Here is a 24577-nt window from a genome sequence, read left to right as displayed (position 1 = left end):
TATTATCCCATTAGAATAAATGTAAAGTAGAGCCCCGCGTTTTACCATCTCGATGTACCCAACCTTCTGCTTCAGCCTCCCTCTTCATCTTCCCCAGCCGATTTTCTCGTCGTTCGTTCGTCTATGCTCTTTCTCCCTCGGTCTGCTCTTGTTCGTCTCTCCCTCTCTCTATTTCAACCTCTCTCACTCTCTCTCTCTCTCTCGATCGTTCCGTCGGTTCAGAACAGCTTTGCGTCTGGACTGCCGCAGGGGTGGAAAATGGGAGGCAGTCGGAGCGGCAGGGCACATTTACATGATATGAATATAATGGAGAGGGCCGGGTCGCTGGCAAACCTGGCTACGAGAGCGCTACCTGTTGAACAGAGAGTTCAAACCCGCGCTGACCTATAGGATATATTCGGCCGGGTCTGGGCACAGGCGTCCCCCGGGAGCCAGGTGGACGTTAGGGTCATCCGAGAACATCTCTCAATTTAAATTGCCAGGTCACAGGCGCCGTTCTGTAACATTCGCTTGGTTCGCGATGAAAGGGGAGATTTCTATTTCCCGTATGCTCGGATACTCGTTTTTGCTCCAGAAATACTTCCGTGTCTTCGTCATACTTCGCGATTCACCAGAGATCGATCAATTCAACACATTTTCTTTCTATGTGTTCGCGACGCCTTCGACTTCGTCGGAACACTTCAATATTTATTTAATGGCCGGTCCACGTGGGCAACGAATACACCCGTTGTGTATTCGGTAAAATAAAGGACACCTAGATAGAGTCAGTCGTCGCCAATGTTAGCTTGTTTATTAAAATAGGAGCTCAGGCTCCTCCGCACTCTCGGTCAACTCGCTCGTAACTCGTAACTTCTAGTTCGCTCGGCACGACGCACAGTGGTTCCAAATAGCCAAAACGTGGTCAAAACGTCACAACTTATTAAAAAATTATTAGTTCTGCTTGAAAATTGGTATTAGGGCGTTTTGGGGGTTGCTGATCACGAATCTGAACTTGAAATTAGAAAATTCGCTGTCTCATATTGACCTGAACGAGGGGAAACACTAATTCTCCGGATAGCAAACTCTACCCTTCGTATTGTATAAAGTAGGTATTATATTCGAATTTCATAGTTCCCAAAGAACAAAAAATTGAAGAATTGCTGGTCTTTTTACGTACAATAAGATCCCATAATAAAAAATATAGGTTTCCATTTGAAAAAACAAAGTTGACCTTCAAATGACCTTGAAAACGCCATCCAAATAAAAAACCGATACTGCCTTGGACACGTTTTACACTCTTTTAATATTTTTTATACTTTTCGAGATATTCGGCTGGAAAGTTTTCTAATGAACGGCCGATATAAAAACAGCTTTCGTGTTTGAAAAATATAAAAAAATTTCGGATATATGATTCTTTATAAAAAAAACTGACATTCTATTCAAAATCTGTTTAAATTTTACAGAAAGACTTAGTGCATATCTCTCATAGTTTGACAAGAAATGCAAGGAAAGCACATAATAATGTAGTAGAAGCTCCAACAAGTTTTAGCGTGGGACCGTGTGAGACTTGCAACTTTTACCCTAAATCGTAAAAATTTATGCCTGCACTTTTACTCTTTCTTTGCATACACAGTTATCAGTTAACAATAAACATTTGGCACTAAAACCTACGCAACTTACCTCCTCAAACAGCATCCATAATGCACAATTAAAATCGAAACGTTTCAACACAATTTGTACACTGTGCACTTGATGAAATTCGCAATGTGCTTCACAAGCTTAAAAAGGTATGGTCTAATGAACTCGAAGTTCGGACTGTGACTGTTGGTCAGGTATAAAAAAACGATCTTTTTGCTGTTTACCCCCACTTAGAAACACTCTTAGAGTAACCAATCCCATACTTAAAACTTACCTAGCTGAAAGTTCATATTTTAGGTTTTAACCACGTTTTCCGGTTTTGGGACCACTGTGCGACGCACTATTACAAAACCAAACTTCGGTGTGTGCTCTTCACGAAAAGCAAAACGCTTCTCGCACTTCGCTACGCTTGCTTTGTTTTTGTCTTCGTCTGTGATCGTCATTAGCGCCATCGATACCAGCCACGCGGATTAGCTCGCACTTCCGTGTCCACACACAATGAGGTCGCGCTCACCGGCTCAGCCTGAACACCATGCATAGCGTAAATCGCACTCCACGCGTTCCTTTATCGTTCGCGAATAAAGTGAATAATCCTCTAAAAATGCAGAAATTCAATTTCCTGCTTTCAATAGAAAGATTTACGAATTTAATCATTAATTTCTCCATTATATAATTTCTTTCGAATATTCTAGCAGTTTAATTTTCAGACTTCGTCAAAAATGTTAACACGTCAAACTGACGAATTCGAAATTTTTTTATTAACGATTATTGAATCGGTAGAAATGCACTCTTGGCGGATGAATCAAAAACTCTTCGGATTTCTTTGGGCACATATTCTAATAAAAATCGCTAGAAATCTGAATAAATATGTTCTTGGCATTTTTATAAAGTAATATAAAAATGCTACTTTTGGTGATCTGTAGATCTAGCGATAATATCAAGGGATAGGTTAAAATTATAAAGTGAATCTGCTCAAAATCTTCATCGCGAGCCTGACTCGATGTTATAACGAGCAAGGGGTTAAGACACAGGAAGAAGTCCGAGCTTTTCATTCTGGCGCCGAAGTGAAGTAATAAAGAACTAAATTAAGGATAGGTTTTCTCTCCAAAATAGCAAACGAATCGTGTCCGTGTCGCAAGCCCTGAATAAATGAAGTTTGTATAATCTTAACATACCCCAAAGTACCAACAGACTCTTCAGCCTATGAATCTGTAATAGCAGTTAACTTCAATAGAAACTTTCGAAGTAGATTGATCTTCCGAGATTTTTCGAGTGTCGCGAGAGCCGAGTAAGTCTGCGGAAGATTCATCGGGGACGTATGTAACATTCAGGAGGCTGTCGTACTTGAAGAACTAGCGTACGGGAATATCGAAACGTCCATCTCGACGGATTGTCGGTGGTCTGCGCGAATTAAGGAAAGTATACGCGCGCGCTCGATGTCCCCTAAGAAATTCATGAGGACGACCTCCGCGGGTAAGGAAGATAGCCCTGGGAGTCCCGCAGGACTTACACGTTAGAAAACTGAGGAGGAAATGTCACCTGTCCAATTAAGGACCACTTTCCTATCGGCGATAGGATCTCCGAGCACGTTCTCGGCCGGCCCCCACGACTCTCATTCCACGAAACGGAGACAAAGTCGCGGGCATATAAATATGTATAGGATAACGCGTGTCATTCAAGCTGGAGCCCAGACGTTTCCTTCCTTTTTCCCGGGTTCTCTTTCAGCGTCTCTCGTCTGGCCGCGGAGTCACGATCGCCTGCTAGATTATGCGCTCATCGGAGGACGCGTAGTTAGGCTCGGGCATCGTGGGCAAACGTTGCATTTCAATATCCACGACGCTCCGATCATGGTCGGCGACCGAGAGCCGCCAAAGAAAACCGAATCCACTCGAGAGTCGAACTGTGTATGTGTGTGTGTGTCCATATCGATAGTTACACTCGCTGTTCCGCCGGAAGCTTCGTCGAGTCAGCCGATTCGAGTTTCACGCGAATTACACCAACGAAAGGTTCCCCTTGGCTTATCGCGCTGATGCGATAAGCACTTATCAGATCGATCAAGCACTTGGCTCTCGCGGTGTTATTAGCCGGCGTCTCTCGCATAGTAAGTGCGTTTGAGAAATGGATAGAATGGGTGCCGAAATCAAGTGTACATTTTACAGAACTTGTCTTGGAAACGTCGGGCCGTTTCGGGCCGACTCGGGCCATCCACTTGCACGCGGCCAGATTTAGCTGACATGAGTTTTCCCGGCCAAATTTGAGTCCCTGGAGCCTGACTGGATACCCGTGGACAGACTGGAATTCATTCGGAGAATCTAGAGCCAAGTTAGAACCAGCTCGGGCCGACACGGGCCATCTTAATGTTCGTGAGCCGCATTTGGGGAAATCGAGGCTAGACCAGAGGCTGCCAGTAGACACATTGGGACCCATAAAAATGGGAATTATACTTCTAAATATTGTCTACGTTTTTATTAATCCTTAGTTCGTCCTGCAACGAATTCGTTCAACCCCTTGCCCTACAATATCGAGTCAGATGCGTGATGAAGATTCTGAACAGAGTCTAATAAATATATATGTTATTAATTTCCTTTAAACCGAAATAAAATTCTATTTTGTTGTAATTGATATATATCCTTTGGAGAAAACGCAGGCATACAATAAATATAATCTATCTTTTTTTCTATGAAATTTTGAACGATGATGAATTTCTAATCATTATAATCACAAAAGGAATACTGGTGCAAGGGGTTAATATCGACTTCTATCGAACTGGCAAATGAAAAAAATTGTACGCGCCAATTAGAAACACTAATGAAGAAAACAATTGTAATCCAGGAAACAAAAACACGTCTAACTATCCCAGCCGGTAACAACTAAAAATTCAATCGATATCAATGAAGAACGCGTAAAATTTTTAGTGGATCTATGAAAATTTCTGTCTACAAACAGTTTCCCCAAGAGCCGCCGCCGGAGCAATTTGCAGCGTAATCTGATCTTCACACGGGATAATATTTTCCGAGAGTGGAGTACGAGCGATCAGAGCACAGTCTTCTCGTCGTTGTTGCAACTTCCAGTGGATCCGGTGAATCGCCTCGTAAAAATGGTTCTCGCACGGCAACCGGGGCACCCGTTTGCCGTTCAGAGACAGAGAACGAGGGTGAAATAAAGAACCACGGAACGAAGAGAGAGAGAGAGAGAGAGAGAGAGAGAGAGAGAGAGAGAGAGAATTGGAGACGGAGAGGGAGAGAGATGCGCGAAAGCAATATAAGGGGGCAATAAAATCACGACGGATAACAATACGAGCGGACCTGAGCCCGTCACCTTATATCCTCTCTCGCCTTCTCTTCATCCTACTCCTTTCCCATCCCACGTGGATCAGGGAACAACGTGCCCGTCCTGGGTCAATTTGATTTGTCACGACCGGCTCGCGAGACCGCGAAACTTCCTGAAATTTCAAGTTCTTCCGTGGCTGGCCGGCCCGACAAACCCATCGGGAAATAGACGCGGCCGAGATATCCACGGGTGGAGCCTCTCGCAAACACCTCCTTCGGTAAAATATACCTTCGTTACAGTGTCATTCAAAAGTCCCAAACTGCTCGACTCCGCGAAGTAATCTCACTCCGCGAAATTAAACCTGACAGAAGAGGCCACGCGACGGTTCGCCGGAATTATTCCCGCGGACCTAGGAGCACTGGTTCTCAAAATGGAGAAACTTTCCCAGTACAAACCTTCTCGAACTGTGAGTGCTCGAAGATATGAAGTCGCGATTACTCGAACGCGAAATTAGGTCAGCTAAAATCCGCGGAGGATCTGGTTTGAGAGAGTACACTGTTGATTTTTAACAGCAAAGATTTTCCGTGGATAATTAATGAGTACAATGATCGTAAAAGATTGAAGGTAGCGATGTCAAAGCGGACATTTCGCAGGGCTTGTCTCGTAAACGCGTTATCGAATGATTCTTCCAAATAGAAACCTATCGAAAGTAAAACTTGATCATACCGTACCGTTTAAGCGAAAAATCTATTTAAAAAAAAGTCGCTTGTGTCGAAAAGTTCGCGCGTAAAAACTTTCTCGTATCCTCGATAGGTCGGTGATAATCGACTTTCCGAGACTTGGTGCGCGCGGCGTATGGTTCCGGGGTTTTTGAACGGCAGTGTACGGCGGGCTCTCGTTTCTTTTTTATTTGCCACCGGACGGGAAAGGTTTCGAGAATATTCATGAAGTTCGAAAGTAACGGGACGATACTCGTATTCCGGGAACTTCGGACAGGATCTTGTCGCAAAAAGCCAACGATACTCGCCCCCGGGCGTATACACACGGGTGTTTCGAGGAGGATCGTTTCGGAATACTCGAGCGAAAAATCGTTGATGCTCCCTCGGGGATCACCCTCTGTTAACCGCGTGCGACCGGTAACCGATTCTGTAAGGTGTTTTAACGTGGATTGTGTGCACGCGTGGCCCCCGGAGAGAGAAAGAGAAGAATGCTCCTTGTCCAGACGTGAAACCAGTAGTCGTACAAAGGAGAACCAGGTATACGTCTCCGGGACTCGTCGAGGCGCGATTAATTTCAATTCTTGCCGCACGGCTACTTCCTACGAGACTGCGAGAACGCCGATTCCAAAGAATCCTGACCGTGCTGAGGCGCTCGGGCGCTGAGGAGCAAGGTGGAACGAAACGAGGCGCCACTCACCACCGAGACGAGTCCGTTGAAATCATTCATACCCGGGACACGATCGTTCAGGAACCGTACACTGCTATCCATTACACGATACATTAGTTATGCGACGAATTTACGCAGGGAATTTCTTTAATTTTTCTCATTTAGAAAGTAGAAAGAATATACGAGGTGTGATGAAGCAGGAACTGGACTCTGTTCGTCTCCTTGCAACGCACAGTGGGGTATTTGGCCGGAAAAGCCGAAAAAAATTATTTAAGCGTTATATATAGGCTCAATGCCATAATGTAGTAGGTCGTTGTATTCGTCTTAACATCAGCTATAACGTTATGAAATCAAAAATATATCTTAACAGTTAAAAAATTAAATTGATCCTCACTTTTTATAAAAAAAAAATTTTTTCCGAAATTTTATGTATTGAAATTTGTAGACATCTGAATACTGTTAATCTTTTGTTGGAACCTTTTTTTCCTCAGATTATCGGAAACCCTTGAAAAATCGTGGCGATTGTGGAGTACGTGCATCGAAAAGCTGGATAAAGTACTTGTACACGTAAATTATGCTAAAATGATGTAAATTATTATTTTAATTCAAAATATCTAGATCATGAAATGTTTTAATAAGTAGATATGTATTTTAAGAATATTTTTAAATTATTACCATTAATACGCCGAACGTATAACCGTACGTAAAACACTTCTAAACGCTAATACTAAATTAACTATAAAACGTCAATCCGGACAAATCCGGAACCAAACTTTATTAGCTTGGAATCACGAATCTCTATCGAATATAATGAGACCAAAAAGACCATCGGGACTCACTCAGAACCATAATAAAATCGTTAATGAAGTCTTATAATTGTAAAAATAATTTCTGAATTATTGATCATATACAAATATTAATAACTTTATAAATAAGTATAATAAAAAAATGAAAACAGTCTGAAAGTGTAGTCCATACTTACCTAAAAGATATCCATAATGCAAAAAATTACACAGCTTTTTTAAAGCATGTAAAAATCACTCATAAATGTACGATATGTTATAGCATGATTGGAAAGGCAGTACAAGTCATAGAATCTCTTGACTTTCGATTAAGTTTAGAGATTCATAAACTTACAAATGAATAAAAAAAATGTAGTACATTGTTCTCCACATATTCAACAAATTCGAGCAATAAAAAATTACAGTTTACGTTAAATTTTCAAAATTGACTTTTTTCCGGCTTTTCGGGCCAAATGCCCCACTGTGCGACGCACAGTGACACGAAACGATATAAAAATCTATAACTTTGTTTCTGCTTTATAAACTTTAATGGATTATTGAGAAGTTACATTATAGTCTTTGTGTCCCATTAATTTCAGTGGTATTAATCGACTGAGTATCGAGATATTCATTCGCAGTGTACAAAGTGTTTAATACATTTTCTTTATCCGATATTCCATAAGACCTCTTGCTGACAGTTATGATTTTTTAATGACTTCAAGCATCGGTCACAATTCATTTTCTCTCAAGTAAAGTCATTTTTTCTTACAATATTACAATATTACGAGAATCGATTTTTCGTCTCACAACGAAATTGATTCCTTGCCTCTGAGATCTGGATATTTTAACGTGTGCTACATGCAATTTGGTAACTCTGCAATTTTACAATGTACCAGGGAAGAAAGTAACAAGACTAAATTCGAAAAGGTTCTATTAATTCCCGCTGTGTTAATACAGCGATTCCAACAGGCCTGCAATACCTTAACTAGTTTTTGGAAATTATTTCCTTCAAGTTATAGCGCCAGTTGCATCAAGCGTGTGTCGCGAACTTTTTCCCCAGCGTCAAAGCGTCGCTACTTCCGCTCGAGAGGTTGATTTCATTCCGCAGTTTACCTGATTCACCTATTTACCTCCTGACTGACTAAAAGGCGTCGTTTAGAGTCTAGAAAATCTTTGGAACGTATACAAAGTGCAATTAGTAGCTGTGCCGAACTACATGGTGTTCCAGAAAGTTTGAGAGAAACTGAAAGGGGTGATTCCTGAGGCAATTCTAAGCGCCTTTTCCCGTTTCTAATTCGCGCCGAAACGTTTTGTTTTCGAGTTATTAACGAAAAACACGTACCCTTGGTTGTTAACCCCTTGCACTCAGAGTCGCCAGATTGAGACGTGTCTCCCACTCTACCCTTCCCCTACTACCGCGCTATTCTCCCACGCTTCCGCCACGGGCTGGTCACGTGACGCGTTTCGTCTCCGTCATGCATGTGTCACAATGTCACGTGACTAATCCGGTCCTGGCAGAGAAACAGGGTAACTTGTTCCCCTCACAAGGGAACATATTCAGATGCGAAAATCCGATTTTGATGAAACTTATGGGAGCTTATAGTTCTTTGAAAAATATTTGACACGTGTTTTTTTTTTATCGGCAGACATCCACTTTGAAGGGGTGAAAACAGCCCATAAACGACACATAACCCAGTGGTATTGTTTAAAATACTATATACGTTTATACTAAATGCTTATATTTCGATGAAACAAGCCAGAATTCCTTCCTACGCACGCCAGGTGCAAGACTATCTTCCATTATGCATAATTATTGTTAAATGGCAAAAAAAAAGAACATCCTGAAACATGTATCCCCTATTTTGGATCAAAGATCACACACCCAAGTTTATATTAAAATGAACTAACAATAAATAAAAGAAACTGCAAAAAAAATCAAATTTTTAATATATTGTTTAAACAAAAAACTTTTGTTAAAATTTTCTTGCGCGACTACATTTCCCATTGAAAAATACACAATGTAAAAAAAAATTCAAATTTTTTCGACCTCTGTTTCCGAGATATCTCAAAAAATATGACCCCCAACTTTGAGGGCTGTTTTCACCCCTTCAAAGTGGATGTCTGCCGATAAAAAAAAACACGTGTCAAATATTTTTCAAAGAACTATAAGCTCCCATAAGTTTCATCAAAATCGGATTTTCGCATCTGAATATGTTTTACGTGCAGTTACATCGGTGCAGTTGCAAAGTATTGGCGCAGCTATTAAACTAGTTTTCAATTCTTCAATTGTACATAAATGGAAGGAATGTAAGGAAACCGGTACACGGTTGATTTCTTTACAAATTATAATTATCGTATCTGTTACGAACTACGCGCAAAATATTGAATAAATTGATTCAATAATGTTACGTTAGCTGCTACGACATCAAAGGGTTAAAGCTCGCCGAATCGGGAATCGCGAGCGAGAACCCGATTGCGACTATCGTCGCCTCGAAGTACGCGCGAAACCCGGCCAGTTTTATCAGCGGTGGAACGGGCCGGTCGCGATTACTCTTGCCGTTCGATCGGCGATTTTATTCGAAATCGAGGGTTTGCTTTTCATTAACGGGCGACACGCCGTCGACATTCCGAACGGACGTTCCTTTGCCTGCAAAACGAGGAGTGCCCGGCATGCGAGTCGTTCGCGAATTCACGGGCTCGCATTAACCGCGACTGAGAACCGATAAATCGTTATTAACCCTTCTACGTACTGCCGTCCGTAAGCATCCGGACACTTGTGGGTGCAGAGCAAACATGGACAATAGCGAGTAACTTGAAAAATTCACGTCTAGAACGATGCTTCGAAGTTTAACACTGAAATTACAGAGCGATAAAAGCAACTGGTAGGGAAGGTAACTCGTGTTATACCTCGTAAAAGAAGCGCGATGTATTATTAGACAGCGGATTTTATGCGTTCGTGACAAAAGTTAGTAGGTACAATTTGAAACTGGCAAAACATTACAAGAATTTAGAAGCATCGAAGTACTATTTTCAAATTTACTAAAATCAATTCAAGATTGAAAGATCGTTTAATTTTTTGAAAAAAATATTTGTTTCGCATAAAGATCAGCTGTTTGTAAAAAATTCACGAAAGTGGCTATTGAGTTTAAATTACTAAATTAATATGTAACATGTAAAAACATCATCATTTGCTTTTCATTAGCACGACTGTGGAAATATTCATCGGTGTCCCGCATTTTTACGTTAATATATTCATTGTACCAAATTTGATTAGGGTCTGTAAAATGCAAGAAAGTTGGAGGACTACTCAATATCATACATTTAATTTTTGAAATTTTTATTTGATTACATAACACTTTGATTTTATGGAATTTTAAGGTTTCTAGTTTGGCAGTCAAAGTGTTAAGGAAATGAAAAAAAAAAAGAAAATCGATTTTCCCTATTCGATTCATGGAGACTTCGACGGAGACGGTGCAAATCCCTCATCCAAAATTGCCAGAGGATATATTTGCCCCCAGGTGCCCGTACTAGGGTTAATGGCAATCGAGAGCCCGTAAATCGTTATTAAACGCAACGTTTCGCAATTAGAGGGCGAATAATAACTCTCGAAACACCGTGTCAACGATCAAGCAGGTGCCTGGGCGCGAAGCACCTGGACAATGCTATCGTGCATCGGAACATCCCACCGGTTGCGACCGAGGTTTGTTAAATGACCTGGTAAGCTCTGTCCTTTCGTCCATAAAATCGTTCGAACATGTGCAGAGTATATCTAGTAATTAGCCCGAATTATAACTTGATCGTTAACCCTAGAAATACTAGGGGGTGAGAGGAGGGGGGAGACCCATCCACCCCACAGCTTGAAAAATGTTAAATTTTAGTTATTTACTCATTGTAAAAAAGATGTCAAAAAATTACTTATCGTTTTATACACCTTTACATTTTGTATCCACACGACCCAATTGCTGTATATAAAAAACACTGTCTATAAGATATCATACAAACTATACAAACAAAAGCAGTGTAAAACGATGTTTGCACGAGAAATTTCATTTATGTTATCCACTATTATACAAATTAACAAACTACTGTCGTATCTTTTTGTCCCTGACTGTACCATGCAAAGTCCGGTTAATATTTGACTGACCCTCGTAACGAAACAAGAATAGAAAAGACAATTAGAGTGCGACAATTAAAATGACATTCGAAACAACGGGGTGTCAACGATCGAGGCACCTGGAGAACGCTATTGTGCATCGAAACAACCCACCGGTTGTGTCCGAGGTTTATTAACACTAGGTTTACGGAGCATTAAAAGTGAGTATTTTACATTACTTTATAAAAATAAGAAGAATGTGTCTATCCAAGTTTTCAACCATTTTTTAAATAATATATACCCAAGGAAATAAGTTTGTTGAGTAATTCCACGTAGATGGATCTTCACAATTTCAATAATCGTAAATTAAAAATATTAGAATCCGTCATTTTGGCGGGTCCCGTAAACCTAGTGTTAATCGAGAGGACAAGCTCCGTGCTCTGACGTAGTGTTCCTGATTTCTCAACATTTTTCATTTCTCGAGAAATGAGAAATAAGACTATATTTCTCGATAATTCTCGAGAATTTTTAATAAAATAAAAAAATATTGGGAAACTTTTACCAAACTTTCATAAAGTGAAATATTACGCCTTTGTTTTGAAATGACTTCTTAAAAAGCATAATGCGTCTAATGTAGAATCAGACAATCTACTTCTTTTTTGTTTGTAACAAAATCTGTAGCCGTAGAAAAATTTCTTTCATTTTGTGTGGATGTTGGCTTTATCGTATACAGAACATCCAAAAATTTGGAATTCCTTTGTTAGAGTCCGGAATTTATTTTCTTCTGCCACTAAACTCTTGACACTAAATTCTTGAAGGCTATCTGCAATTTCTAATTCTAACTGTTTTTCCAGTGATAGTTCCTCATTTTGAGAATCTGAAAGTTTTTCACTATTTTCATAAGAATCATTGTCATATTTTCCAAAAAGTATGCTTAGAATTTGTTTTGCCATTTTATACATATCTGCCTTCGATGTTAAATAAAAAATGTATCTTCTGAATCTTTTTGCAGAGATTCTGGATTATGCAGATATTTTATAAGGGATACAACAATCTTGTCTCTTCTTTTAGATCTTTCTTCTTTAATAACAACAAGAAACTCAACAGTATTCAATACATTACTCAATTCAGTATTCAGTTTTTCTAAAGTTTTAAATAAGAATTTAAGAGAATTTAAGAATTTATATGTTATAAAATAAATGAGATTCATAAGAATTTTCCTAGATTTAAATTTTTCGAGAAATATTGGAATATCTCGAGAAATGAGAAATAATCAATTATAAAATTTCTCGAGAAAGAATTCTCGGGAAGGAACACTACTCTGACACTAGGGGTGGGAGGGGGGACACTGACACCGGGAGGAGCTTTATCTTGCCGCGCAAACTGCACGCGATTTAAGCTCGGCCGAACGCTTTCACGCGACCGTCCCGAGGATGCTTCTCATTCCGCGGTTCGCCCGTCGAAAACGCGTGCCGTAGATCAAAGCCAGCCAGACAGACGTCTTAAGGAAAGCTCGACTTCCAGCCTGGCGACCACCTTTGAAATTGTTCCCCGTGAATCCGTGATTGTGCGCGCGAAACCCCTTCTATCCGCGGACCGATGCGAGAGTGAAAGAACCGACCCGGGAGAGAATGGCGATTGCGAATTGCCGAGAATTCTTCGGGACAGATTGCTTTTTCCCTGGAGCTGCGAGAACAATAGTCCGGGAGAGAACTCCGGGACTGTTTGCTGCGTGATCGAATCTGCAGGGCGGTTAACACCCTAAATGTTATCGATCGGCCCGAGTGATCGATGGCGCATTGTATCAGCGCTTTTAGTGGACTTTCGAAATGTACATTGAAAATGGAACAACTTAATCTTTATGTTGGCAATTCAGCATTCATTTAGTATGATCCCTTTAATAATTTGTCTATGTTCTAATAACGTCATAAAATTGCTTCGATTGTCCCATTCTTTGGACAATGCTACTTCAATTTATAATAGTTTAAAGGTAGAGATTTATGCAACGAATTTTAACCGCCTGTCTTGTATTATCGAGTCAGTTTTTTGTTATCAATATTTAACCATTCGAGAAAATACAAGCATGTAATAGATGAAAATATTCTATTTTCTTTGTATGAAACTACGGACGACAAAAAAGTTCCAATCACTGTAGCTGTAGAATGAATCGTAAGGAAAGTGGTTAACGTATTTGTAACTATAATTGAAGAATTAAATTGTGAAACAAAATTGGATTGATAATAGCTGCGAATCTGTCAATTAGTTACATCACTATACAATAAATATTAGCATTTTGAAGAGGATATTATGGCTCCTGTGTTCCCCTGAAGAGTTAATTTTTGTGGGGGTAACAAAATATCCAAGTAACTTTAAGGCTTGAATGGTCATTTTGTAACTTGTAACAGTGTCTAGTAAATGGAATATTTATACAAAATAAAACTCATTTGCATCATTTACAAGATACAGGTGCTTGATAGACAATCCATACTTTCTTATTCATTTTTGGCGAATTGAAAATAGTGTATTAATATTTGTCATTTATTTAAATCATACGGTGATATGGTTATACGAAATTTTGAAAGAGTCCTACTCTCAAGTTGTCCTCGTTTATGTTGTAAATTTATTATATTGGAAGTAGTGGTTAAAAACGATTACGACAGTAATCGTAACAATGAGAGAGACCTGCCACGATGACTATTATTTGAGTTATCCAGACTCGGAAATGCTGAAGGAGATTATGAAAAGTGGTATAGAATGAATGGCTTGATGGCGGGCTTAACCTTTTTACAGACAAAAGCTCCGTCTTCCACAGGTACATTTAATCGAGGTGGAACGTTAATAAATTCTAGGGCACAATTTCAACCTTTGAAAATACATAATTTGATCAAAGCCACTGTTGTTGTTCACTTGTTCACTGCTCGAAAACAGATTGTACAAAGGGATGTCATTCCGTTTAATTACATGTAGAAAATGCATTTCCGTTTGTTGCGTGTTTAGGGGAAAAGTGAGTTATTCGCGATCAAGAATAATTCTGTTGTCTGCATAACTATGCGAAATGACATTATGGATAATTTAATGGCGAATTAATTGCGAATTTTGTTGCAGTAAAAGCACAAACGGTACGAAATATGAGATGAATATACATATATTATGAATGAATGCCACTTCTTTTTTTAATTAGTTTAACTTTTCGGAGAGGGCTGACTTTTACAGGTTGTGCAAAAAAGGAGATTATATACACCTGATGATCCTAATTTTGTCATTCATAAATGTTTAATTGCATTCGTCAGGCAGAACCAAAAGGTTAGGCACTTATGTATGTACTAATTGAAATCCTTGCTCTACACACATATTCTAAGAAATAAAAAAAATGAAAGTTCCAAAAGATAGAAAAAAACAAGCATGAATGTGGGAGAACGTAATAGATATGGGAGACTCAAAAGCCAATCAGTGTAAGTCTCTACGAAAACTGAGATAACTAAGCCTTTTAAAATTTAATTGTAAAAAATACCAGTAAAAAGATACCAATAAGACATTATTAAAACAAACTGAAAAGTAATAAACAACAACACACAACCGATCCAATTTTTATTAAACACAATGTACATTACGTTACGTTCATTAGTGCAACAAAAATCAATTGTCGTGGTACAAAAAAAAATTTAAATTGCAGCCTTTGTATTAAGGTTTATACTTTACAATGAAACGTGTTTGCTTGTAGTCCACATTTGCAAGTATCGCGGAACTGCATTCAAAACAGTCAAAGAAAGTCTAATAAAACACAATTCAAAGGGGAAGAAAACGCGGGTATAAGGGTGAAAAAGTGGCCGAGAAAAGGCAAAGTTGAAAACTCGGTGGAACGTGGTAAGCGGGAGTAACGAGTAAGCAACAGCAAGTACCTAGTAGTAAACGCAATAAAAGTTGCTGGAACAAAATTTAAGGCAAGCGGGGCTAAGACTGCGGAGGCGGAATAAGTCGCGAATTCCTGTCGGGAGTTATAAGGTACGCGGTGAAACGAAACGAAGTTCGCCTGGATCTCGGTTTGGTAGCGGCGAAATGGCGAACGATAAAGTCGTCGTGGTAAGTAGGCGAGCAAACGTCGACTCGGTGGACGCGTCACGTAAACAAACAGTAGCCACGAGGGACAATTACAGATGGGTCCGTTCGGGACAATGTTGGTGGAAAGAGGAACGATAGCCGGCGTCGTGGTCGTGGTCGCACGGCCGTAAATCTAGGCGGGAACAGGTGGACGCTCGTGATCGCGAGTAGTATAGTAGATTGAGTAACTGACCTTGCGAAGAAAGCTGCGGCTGCGCTGGCCTGCGCCGGCGTCCCGGGTACCCCGCTCACGTTGTACGAGTACTTGGTCTCCTGGTACACTTGATACGGGCTCTGCGGCTTCGAGTGCGATGGTCGGTGATAATAATGGTCGGCGTACAGATTCTTCTCCGGCGGACGTTCACCAGCGGCGACCTTGGCCAGGCCGTAGCTCTGCATCGCGGCAGCGGCTGCGGCTGCGGCTGCGGCGGACGACGAGCTCTTCGAGTGACACTTCTCGTGGCCGTTCTTCTCCGGCCCGTGCGAATGGGACTTCTCGTGTGCCGTGGTCGTCGCCGGTTTGTCGATGGTGCCGTACGACTTGAAATCGTAACCCTTCAGTTCACCGTAGTACTTGATGTTCTCGACCTTGAACCCGTGACCGACATCGTGCTGCTGTCCCTTCGACTTGTTCGTCTCGTGCTTACCGTAACCGATCTCCTGCGCCGATTTCATCCTATCCCCGCACTTACCGATCACCTCGACCCCGTGAGCAACCCCTTTGCCGGAGGGCTTCTCGATCTTCAGCATCGATCTCTCGCACAGACGACCCTGCACGGCCTCGCTGGCCTTCAGCAGAGAGTCCACGGCACCTTTGTACTTGTCACATGTCGAGGACTCGCACGGCACACCGGAACCACCGTGGCAGACATTCCCGGAAACCGCACCACAACCACCACTACCACCGTTACTACCACCAACGAATGCGCACGATCGGCCCGGGTGATGATGCGACTTGTTGGATGGTTCCACGTGACACCTCGAGATCACCTCCGAATCGTCGCTCGACTCTTGCTGATGGTCCTCTTTCGTCACGTTATTATTGTTGTTGTTGTTCGCGATGGTGGAGGAACGCGTGTCACACGACTTGTACGGGAGACGCGTCCGCGACGAACAACCGCGTGTTGCTTCTCGCGCAGTTGGCGTGATACTGGCCAGATTAGAGGGCGTCTCGGCGCCATGAGTGCCGCCAGTCCCCCTGCTGGAGTTACCACCACCGCCGCTACCGCCACCGCTACCAACGCTGCCGATACCTACGCTCCCTCCTCCTCCTCCTGCTCCTGCACCACCACCTCCACCTCCACCTCCACCTCCACCTCCTACTCCTCCTCCTCCTCCCACACCGCTGCCACCTCCTCCGTTGGTTCCTTGTCGTTTGCTCCTCTCCTCCTGTCAAATTGATAACATTACGCGTAACTGCTAATCAGCGAGGATTCGTACGCCTAGAGTCGCTACATTGGGACAGTGCACGCGGACTGCTCGGAAGCAAAGTGTCTTGGTAAAAGTTGGTTGGTCTGTGTGACAATGATGGTTTCCAGTAAAGTAGGAAATAAACACGGTTAATTCGTTCCATGTTGTATCGAAAACGTGTTCAGGGGTTAGGCCAGCCCGAATCAACATAAATTGAAATTTTCTCATTTCATACAGCAAGAGTATCAAGCTTAAAGCCTGTTTTCATAAAGTAAGATTTTTAAACTTAGTGGTGTAAGAATCTCTAACAATTTTCATTTGATTCCCTTCAAATTTTAATACAATCTTTCTTTTTAAATAATCCAAGGAAATACATATGATTTTTGCGAAATGCTTAAAACTGTTTTTACTGCAAACGTTTTTACGAAGAATTTTTCCATGATAAATGAAACTTTTTATTCGAAAGTGTGCAATGTCCACAAAAATCAACTTTCATGAAAAATGCTACGTACTTCCCTAGTAAATGTTAAGAAACTGAAAGTATTTGATTCCTTTTTTTTTTACCTCAAACCGTGAAACTGCAAACAAGTTGGTGCTGCATTAAAAGGATTCCCCTCAAACCGTTTTGATTTTACGTTAATTTAATTCTTTTAGAAGAAAAGATTTCAACAAATTACTACGAATCTAACACACTTGGGGGGCTAACTCATTGAACGAAACGTAGGAATAATGCAAATCATGGGAACGTGTTATGCGTCATATCGAAACCGTGTTTTTGAAAAGGAGTATCGAAATCGAGTTGGCAGAATGTCTTGCTATGATTACGTTAGTACACCCGGAGTTTTGAACGGGTGGCCGTCTACCGAATTGGTTGCAATTTTTGAACTATGTTATTTTGAAATCGTGTCTTTAGAATATCGTGTTAGAAGACGGTTGACTGTTCCTTGTTTTGGCGTCACACAGTATCGTCGAACAGTGGTGAATTTATCCGAAAATATTAACATAATTGGAAAAAAAAAGATTTTCATGGACTCTAATTAGCAGACTTATGACAAAACTGAGTAAGACGAATAAAATTCTCGACCCGTTCCGACCCGACATTTTCAGGTTCTCGTACACCTCTGGATATTACGTAATAAATGGAAATACTCTTTAGAGCGAGTACGCTGCGCAGACGTCGTCGCCGAAGGATTAAGTACGTCAATTAATACCGGCATCGGTCAAACTTAGTTTCAGCGACTTCTTGTCAACGAAAACCGTGTCAACGGCTGCCCAAAGTAACCCCAATTCCAAAACGCAACTCAGCAACCCCAATAAACCCATTACTCACCTGAGTTCGTTTGGAATCGTCCTGCCTCTTGGCCACTTCCGAGTACTTAGGCGGTGGCTCGGACTTTGGTGGCGTTTCCTGGTACCTCGGCGGCCTGTCGAAGGGTCTGTACTTGGGCGGGTCGATGTAAGGGTTGTTCTGGTGTCCGTAATAGTTGGGCAATTGGCACTCGGTCAGGTCCGATTGCGACCTGTTCAGCTGGTAGTTCGGCGGCGCCGCGTTGGTCTTTTGCTCCTGATGGCTCTGTTTGCCGTGCTTCGTCGGGTTCTGTTTTTCCTGGCCGGCGTGACACTTGTCCCGCTTCTCGCCTCTCTCTTTGCAGTTCTCGAACTTCCCGTCTTTCGTCTTCTCTTGCGTGACCGGCCCGTCGATCTCGTAGAAGGTCAGCTCCTTTTTGCCCTGGCCCTTCTCCGTACCGGAACGATGCGCCTTCGAATGAACGTGTTGAACGGTCTCCGGCTTGACCGGCGAATCGATCTGGTAGAAGGTTAATTCGCGGGAATCCTGCGACTTGGATCGCGTCTCGTGAGACGAATGATGCTGTCTCTCAGGCTGCGAGTGACTCCTCGCGTACTTGTGATCAGGCTTGCCGACACCGTCCTGGTACCTGGATGACGACAATCTCGCGAACCTCTCGCCGGTGCCCAGCCTCACCGAATTTCGACCGTATTCCAGGTACTCGTCACCGTATTTCAGAACCTGACGCGGCTTGTACTTCTCCTCGAACTGCGAGTAGTTGTACGTGTTGAAGCCAACCTGGTTGAAGTTCCTGCTCAGGTTCGACGAGTCGTAGTCCGTCGAGGTCACCGCCTCCATGTTAATCTGAAACGAACGTAAAGCTATTTTTTAAAAATCATTCAAATTTAAGATGTACAAAAGTCGTTTAAAATCGAATAGGGAATAGGGTAATCGCGGCCACCGGGCAATGATGATCTTCATTCATTTTCAAGCGAGAGGCTGTTTTGTCAGTTTAACTTGATTTACACATAAATATACTGTAAACACAAAAGACTGTATTCATATATTTCAGATGAATATTTTTTGTTTATGTGTTTAATATTCAGTTTTATCAATTAATGTGTCAATTGTATACGTAGTAAGCGTTGATCTTTATTACAATAAATTGTATTTTACATTGTGCTTATATTGATTTTGCGTGTATCAGTCGAGTCAGTTGCGACCTCTGCAGAGTTAAATTTGAACAAATGTTATTTTGTCATGAATCATTTTTTGCGAAGCGTGTTTCATTCAATTCGTAGGTAGTTGAATGCAAAAATTGAATATTTGTGAATCTCCCAATTCATGTCAGCAACAAACAGGAGTCAAATTAAAGTTTCTGTCGTACTTTAATAATTTTAGTGAGCTAAAAATAATATATAGATATTTCTGAATTCCTTTAATCTTTTAATCTGTTAGTCTTTTAATCTTTTAATCTTTTAATCTTTTAATGTATAAATGTATTAAATCCACAGTCTAGTAATCACAAAATGCATCCGATGATAGAACTTCGGACAAACTAGTTATATCGAGAATTATCAATATTTTTAGTGGAATATGTTTTTTAGTGGAAATGGTAAAAAAATTGCTGGAAAATATTGTCTTTCATGCACAAAGGGCATATTTCTCCTACCTATTGATTGATCGCGATCCTTGAACATTTCATCATATGATATCGAATCAGACGCGGGACAAAGATTTCAAGCAGAATTTACTAAATATGTATGTTACTCGCTTCTTTTAGATCGAACTGCAATTGTAACATTCTGTTATGAATATTTAGCATTCGGATTAAATATGGGCACACGATAAGCATACATTTTTTTTTGTCTTTTAGGATTAATCGAAGCTGCAGAAGAAAGCATGCGGTAAAGCGCACGCACAGTGCATTTAAAGAAGATTCTACTTTGTCACGTACAAACTGTAGGTTTGGTATTGCGGTATGAATATTTATATTCTCCACAGCAGTAACTGTAACAGTGGACATTGAAAAATAAGACAACAATTATCTTACCGATAAAACATATTTTTAGTTACAAATAATAATACATTTGTATACTAATAAGAGATGTGTAAATGACAATGTATGATCTGCTCAATTATTTTTCCACTATCAAAAATCCGACCTACGCTGTAGCAAGGAGAAAGTGCAAAATCAATGAGACTGACAGTACACCATTGCTGATGAATATTATAATACGGTAGCTAATGTTGTCGGCCAATGTCATTATCAGTTAATATAATCGTCGGGTTAGGTGATTATCGTTAAAAATTGTTGTCGATCTAATCTCGAATCGATGAAATGTTGTCGGCTAAAACCTGTGTCGGTGATTTGAATTGAGACCTGTTTGAACAAATTATTGACGTGGAAAATTCGAAATGGCTCGAACAGAAAGTTTAGAATAGGGCGTGTACCAAACGACATGAAACGTGTCAAAAAAAATTGTGGCGTTTCAGTTCATCCCCGGTAAGTGTCCCAATACTTTTGACGGGGGTGCGCATTGTATCGAGTGGATCGGCGTGTAACAGACCGTAACGACTCGACGAAAACGCGAACGACGAGTCGAGAGACGGTCCACGAGGGAGGAAAGAGAGAAAAGAGGGGAGAGAGGATATCCCCGGAGGGTTACGCTGCGCGTCGGCGAGGAGAGAACGAGTCAAGGGTGCTCTCCAGGTTGAAAGGAATAAGAAGAGGAACTCGAAGCAGGCGGCCAACCATAAATCGGGGAAACGTCTTACTCTTAAATGCTCGGGGTATTTACCGTGAAACAAAAAGCCACGCCGCGATAAATAAAATCTGACACCGAGGGGGCGTGCCGGCCATCTCTCTATCTCTCTCTCTCTCTCTCTCTCTCGCGCGCGACAAAGAGTCGCTTCTTCCTCAGGTCCCGTGGAAACCGGGCCGAACGAACCGCGATGTGAACCTTATTTTTCGACTATGAAATTGTTAGCATGTTACCGCCTAAACTTGTTCCATTTCATGGAAAAATAATCTACACAAAATTGAAGATCAATTGGACGTCGGAGAGAGTGTGTTTCTGAAAATTTAAATGAAGTAGTTCGTGTTTTCGATTACCTACATATATCATGATTCCTTACTTATTTAGGATTTAATTTTGCCCATGTGTACATTAACCCTTTGCACTCGAAGCCATTTTAACTCCAAAACGAAATATTTTTTCCGACCTCGAATATTTCCCTTCTATATATATTGTTTCATGTTATACATACGAAAATGGTGCAATTTACTCGTACAGTACTGAAATGTTTAGTAATTTATTAAATACAAATAAATTGAATACTGTAAAAAATATTTTGAATAATGATACATGAATTTTTAGTGGCGCCTTACAGTCGCCATTCGAGTGCTAAAGGTTAAAACACAACTGTAACTTGTGCGGATTAATACTAATTTCACGTTAAATGGCTGGCGAGAATAGTGCAGGGGACAGTCAAATTTAACAACTTTGTGGTGAACACTGCATGATGCTAATGTCGGCACATCAATTTTGGATGCTTATATCTCGATAATAGTTCACACAAAGACAAATATTCTAGTGTTTTGAAAAGGTCTTGGTGTCGCCTTCAAGAGTACGTAATCAAAAATATAGATTTCCACTTAAAATTTCAATTAAAATCTCTACAGAGCTTTTCAAGGTTACTGCAATATCAAACAAATAAAATCATCGTGTACTCTCTTCTATATCCCACAACTTTCACCTGGAACATTTATTCGTATCACCTTTAATTTTCGTACAATGGAATTTTGTCCAGACAACGGGCTTTCCAACGCACTGTGGAGCGGCGTGAACAAAATCTCGCAAGAATATGTTCATTGGGTGCAGCCGAAGTCCACCCTGGTGTCCACGGAGGGGTTGCAGCAGTGAACCCGACTTGGTCTCCGAATTCCACGACGAAAATCGAGCCGCCTCTCGAAGAGGAACCGGTTCGCACCTCCGCCACAGTCCCCCGAAGGCCAATCGATTGCCGGTGTGTACGTGTACGCGTCACGAGCCGCTTTCTTCACGGTGCACCCGAGATCACGCGTGCTGCTCCTCTTTCTTTTTCTTAGGTTCGAGCCCCTATATCCAGAACAGGCCGCGAGCCACGACGACCACCGAGAGATGCATGACTGCGATTAGACGACTCGCTGAACTCGGGAAAAAGTGTCCGATCCCGGCGAGATTGCGTACTCGCGCGCAGCTCCCTCGGCCTTACTTAGATTAATTCCGTCTCGACCTTAATATCGTGTATATTAAAATGGTGGAGCGTGATTCGTTCAACGATCGATTGCTCTCTTAATCGGTGGCATCTCCTTCACCTAAAATGTAATCTCGCTGACCAAGCAGCGCTGGGAATGGGAGAGGCGCTCCGTCAGTGCGGTCACCGGGTATATATCGGACTTCATAACTTCTTCTAGAGCATCGGGAAAGAGAGAACCCTCAGGGCCCGCGGTTATATATTACCAGCTGTAATGAAGACTCCACGGCAGCGAGCTACCGACGCTGCCTTGTTTATCGCCTCGCCTCAAATATACAATTAACATGTTGAAAAAGCGCCCGGGGTGTCTCGGTATCGTTGCCTCGCTCTAGCAACGACAGAGAGAGAAAGAGAGAAAGAAAGTGAGAGAGAGAGAGAGAGGGGGGAGGAAGTTCCCGTGTTCCGTCTTGTTACCGTAGGCCTCGTTAAACCATGTCTGGGATCCTTAACCCAGAATCCCTCTGTTCTTATCCCCTAACTACGTGTCTGCCGAAATTATCGTTCAGCCGCCGGGACGACGACGAGCACCGAGGGACGAACGAGGACGAAAAAAGTGGACGCTCTTGCGGTCCGGTCGAGCTCTCGGAAATTGGACCGGCCAGGACTTATCGCGAAAAAAAGATCGAGACATTTTTCGTCGCGGCCCTCCCGGATCGAGTGTACTTGCCGCACGACTTTTCCCGCCGATACACGGCTGCGCCACTATTAAATATAATTAAAGAGAAAGGTGGTCGAGACCCTGCCCCCTCCCCACCGCCCCGCAACCCCGAGGGAACTAGCGGCGCGACTCGATTTTGTATCAATTACGTTTACACGCGGCCCGGATCATTCGCCTGCCGCGCGAGAATTAATCTCTGTCCGGGATCGAAGACTGCCCGCTGGAATGTATAAGGTGAAAACTCGACGCGGCGCGGCGACGCGTTATCGCACCCTGGGCCGTTTCCATAAAACAGATGGAATTAATGAAAAAGATTTTCGTGTCCTGAAATAGGTTAGAAATTACATCTTTTCGTAAACTAATACGCTTGATTGAGGTAGATGTAACAGGACACAAACTTATATCTCATCGCATTTTTTAAATAAATAATAGCAAAGTTCAAGTCTCTCGAAGCAATGTATCGAGCGTTAATTCCACGTTCCGTTTCTAAGCGAATATTTTCTTGCCAATTTAGAATGCATTTTTGTAGTACATATTATATTTATCTGTTTCTACTAAAAACACTTTTATATTTTCACCTCCCATGAAGGCCGTATTTCAACTCAAGTTTCTTGGCTCCTTCGCGGGGTATGCTCCGCAGTGAATGGGATAAGCGCTTTGCTTAGATCGTACAGTTCCCGCTTGCTTAGATCAAACCTTTGCTGTGATACGTTCTCGCGTATCTTCGGCCGTCGTTGGTGGCCCGCAATAAACTTAATTTTTTAATGTTTGAAAAAAGATATAAGGTTGAGAATATCTCAGTAATTATTACCGTTTAGCCCTACTTGGAGTAATATTATTTTTGCGCAGAATTTGATACTTTAAAATAAAATGTTGTGCACTCACACTATGGATAAGAATCTTCACAAATTAGAGCGATGGATTTTAACTGTGGGTAAACAAAAAGATAACTGTGCCCGAAAGAGTAGAAGAACTCTTACAAGGGACTTGTAACTCTTTTCACATTTCCAGGTGGTCAGATCATTCACTTTTACCTTATAGATCAAGCATCTCGATCACAGAGCAACGCGGGGAACATACGGAAGTACTTCGAGAATGAGAGCGACACGCTTATGCCACGGAATCCGGGCCGTCAAGGCTTCGATTACACTGTGTTCCGTATGATACACACAATATTGATAGTCCACCGCGTCAGAATTCTCGTTTATCTTCATCCTTCAATTTCCCGTGCACACATGCTTTATCCACACTGCTGCGTGTTTTCTAAAGTACACACCGGGGAGAGTAATAGTCCGATGTAAGACGGATATTATATTGACTCGGCGCAAAAGTTACTTTTTCGTTTTCGTGGAAACACGAAAAAAGGCTTGCCCCGCTCGAGAAACTTTTTTACACATCGACCGTGTACTTTCTCGGTATTATTTATGACTCTGACTCCAATGTATCCCGCGAAATTAATGGTTCCTCCGAGGTGTAATCTCGTTCCGGTGCAAATCAGGATCTCCATTGTCGACGGGCGTTGTCGTATTTGCGGATTAACCGTTTCTCATCTGCGGACAGGTTTTAGAAGCAGAGAAGCAGAGACCGCCTGAAACCTTCGATTGAAGGCAATGTCTTCTTTTCAATAATTATATACAGTATCGTGTTATCTCGGATCAGGTTAAATTTAAGTTTTT

At 41.6% G+C, this 24577-nt stretch overlaps 1 protein-coding gene and 1 long non-coding RNA gene across 2 annotated transcripts in view; both read right to left on the bottom strand.

Moving 5' to 3' along the window:
- The window catches only part of LOC143357173 (uncharacterized), a 605892-nt gene that overhangs the window by 446510 nt on the left and 134805 nt on the right, over window positions 1–24577 (bottom strand). The window contains exons 3-4 of the mRNA XM_076793456.1: window positions 17987–18808; window positions 15440–16635 (exon numbers count right to left, since the gene is read on the bottom strand). Coding sequence (XP_076649571.1) covers window positions 15440–16635; window positions 17987–18808 — 2018 coding nt within the window. The remainder of the gene's footprint in view (window positions 1–15439; window positions 16636–17986; window positions 18809–24577) is intronic.
- Window positions 6592–7438, bottom strand: LOC143357095 (uncharacterized). The gene is made up of 3 exons (XR_013082761.1): window positions 7256–7438; window positions 6668–6819; window positions 6592–6607 (listed from the first exon to the last, which is right to left on the bottom strand). It is a non-coding gene; the product is annotated as an uncharacterized LOC143357095 (long non-coding RNA).

The sequence above is a fragment of the Halictus rubicundus genome, chromosome 9, assembly GCF_050948215.1.
Source record: "Halictus rubicundus isolate RS-2024b chromosome 9, iyHalRubi1_principal, whole genome shotgun sequence".
NCBI classification, from domain to species: domain Eukaryota; kingdom Metazoa; phylum Arthropoda; class Insecta; order Hymenoptera; family Halictidae; genus Halictus; species Halictus rubicundus.
This window is presented reverse-complemented; position numbering and strand designations above follow the sequence as displayed.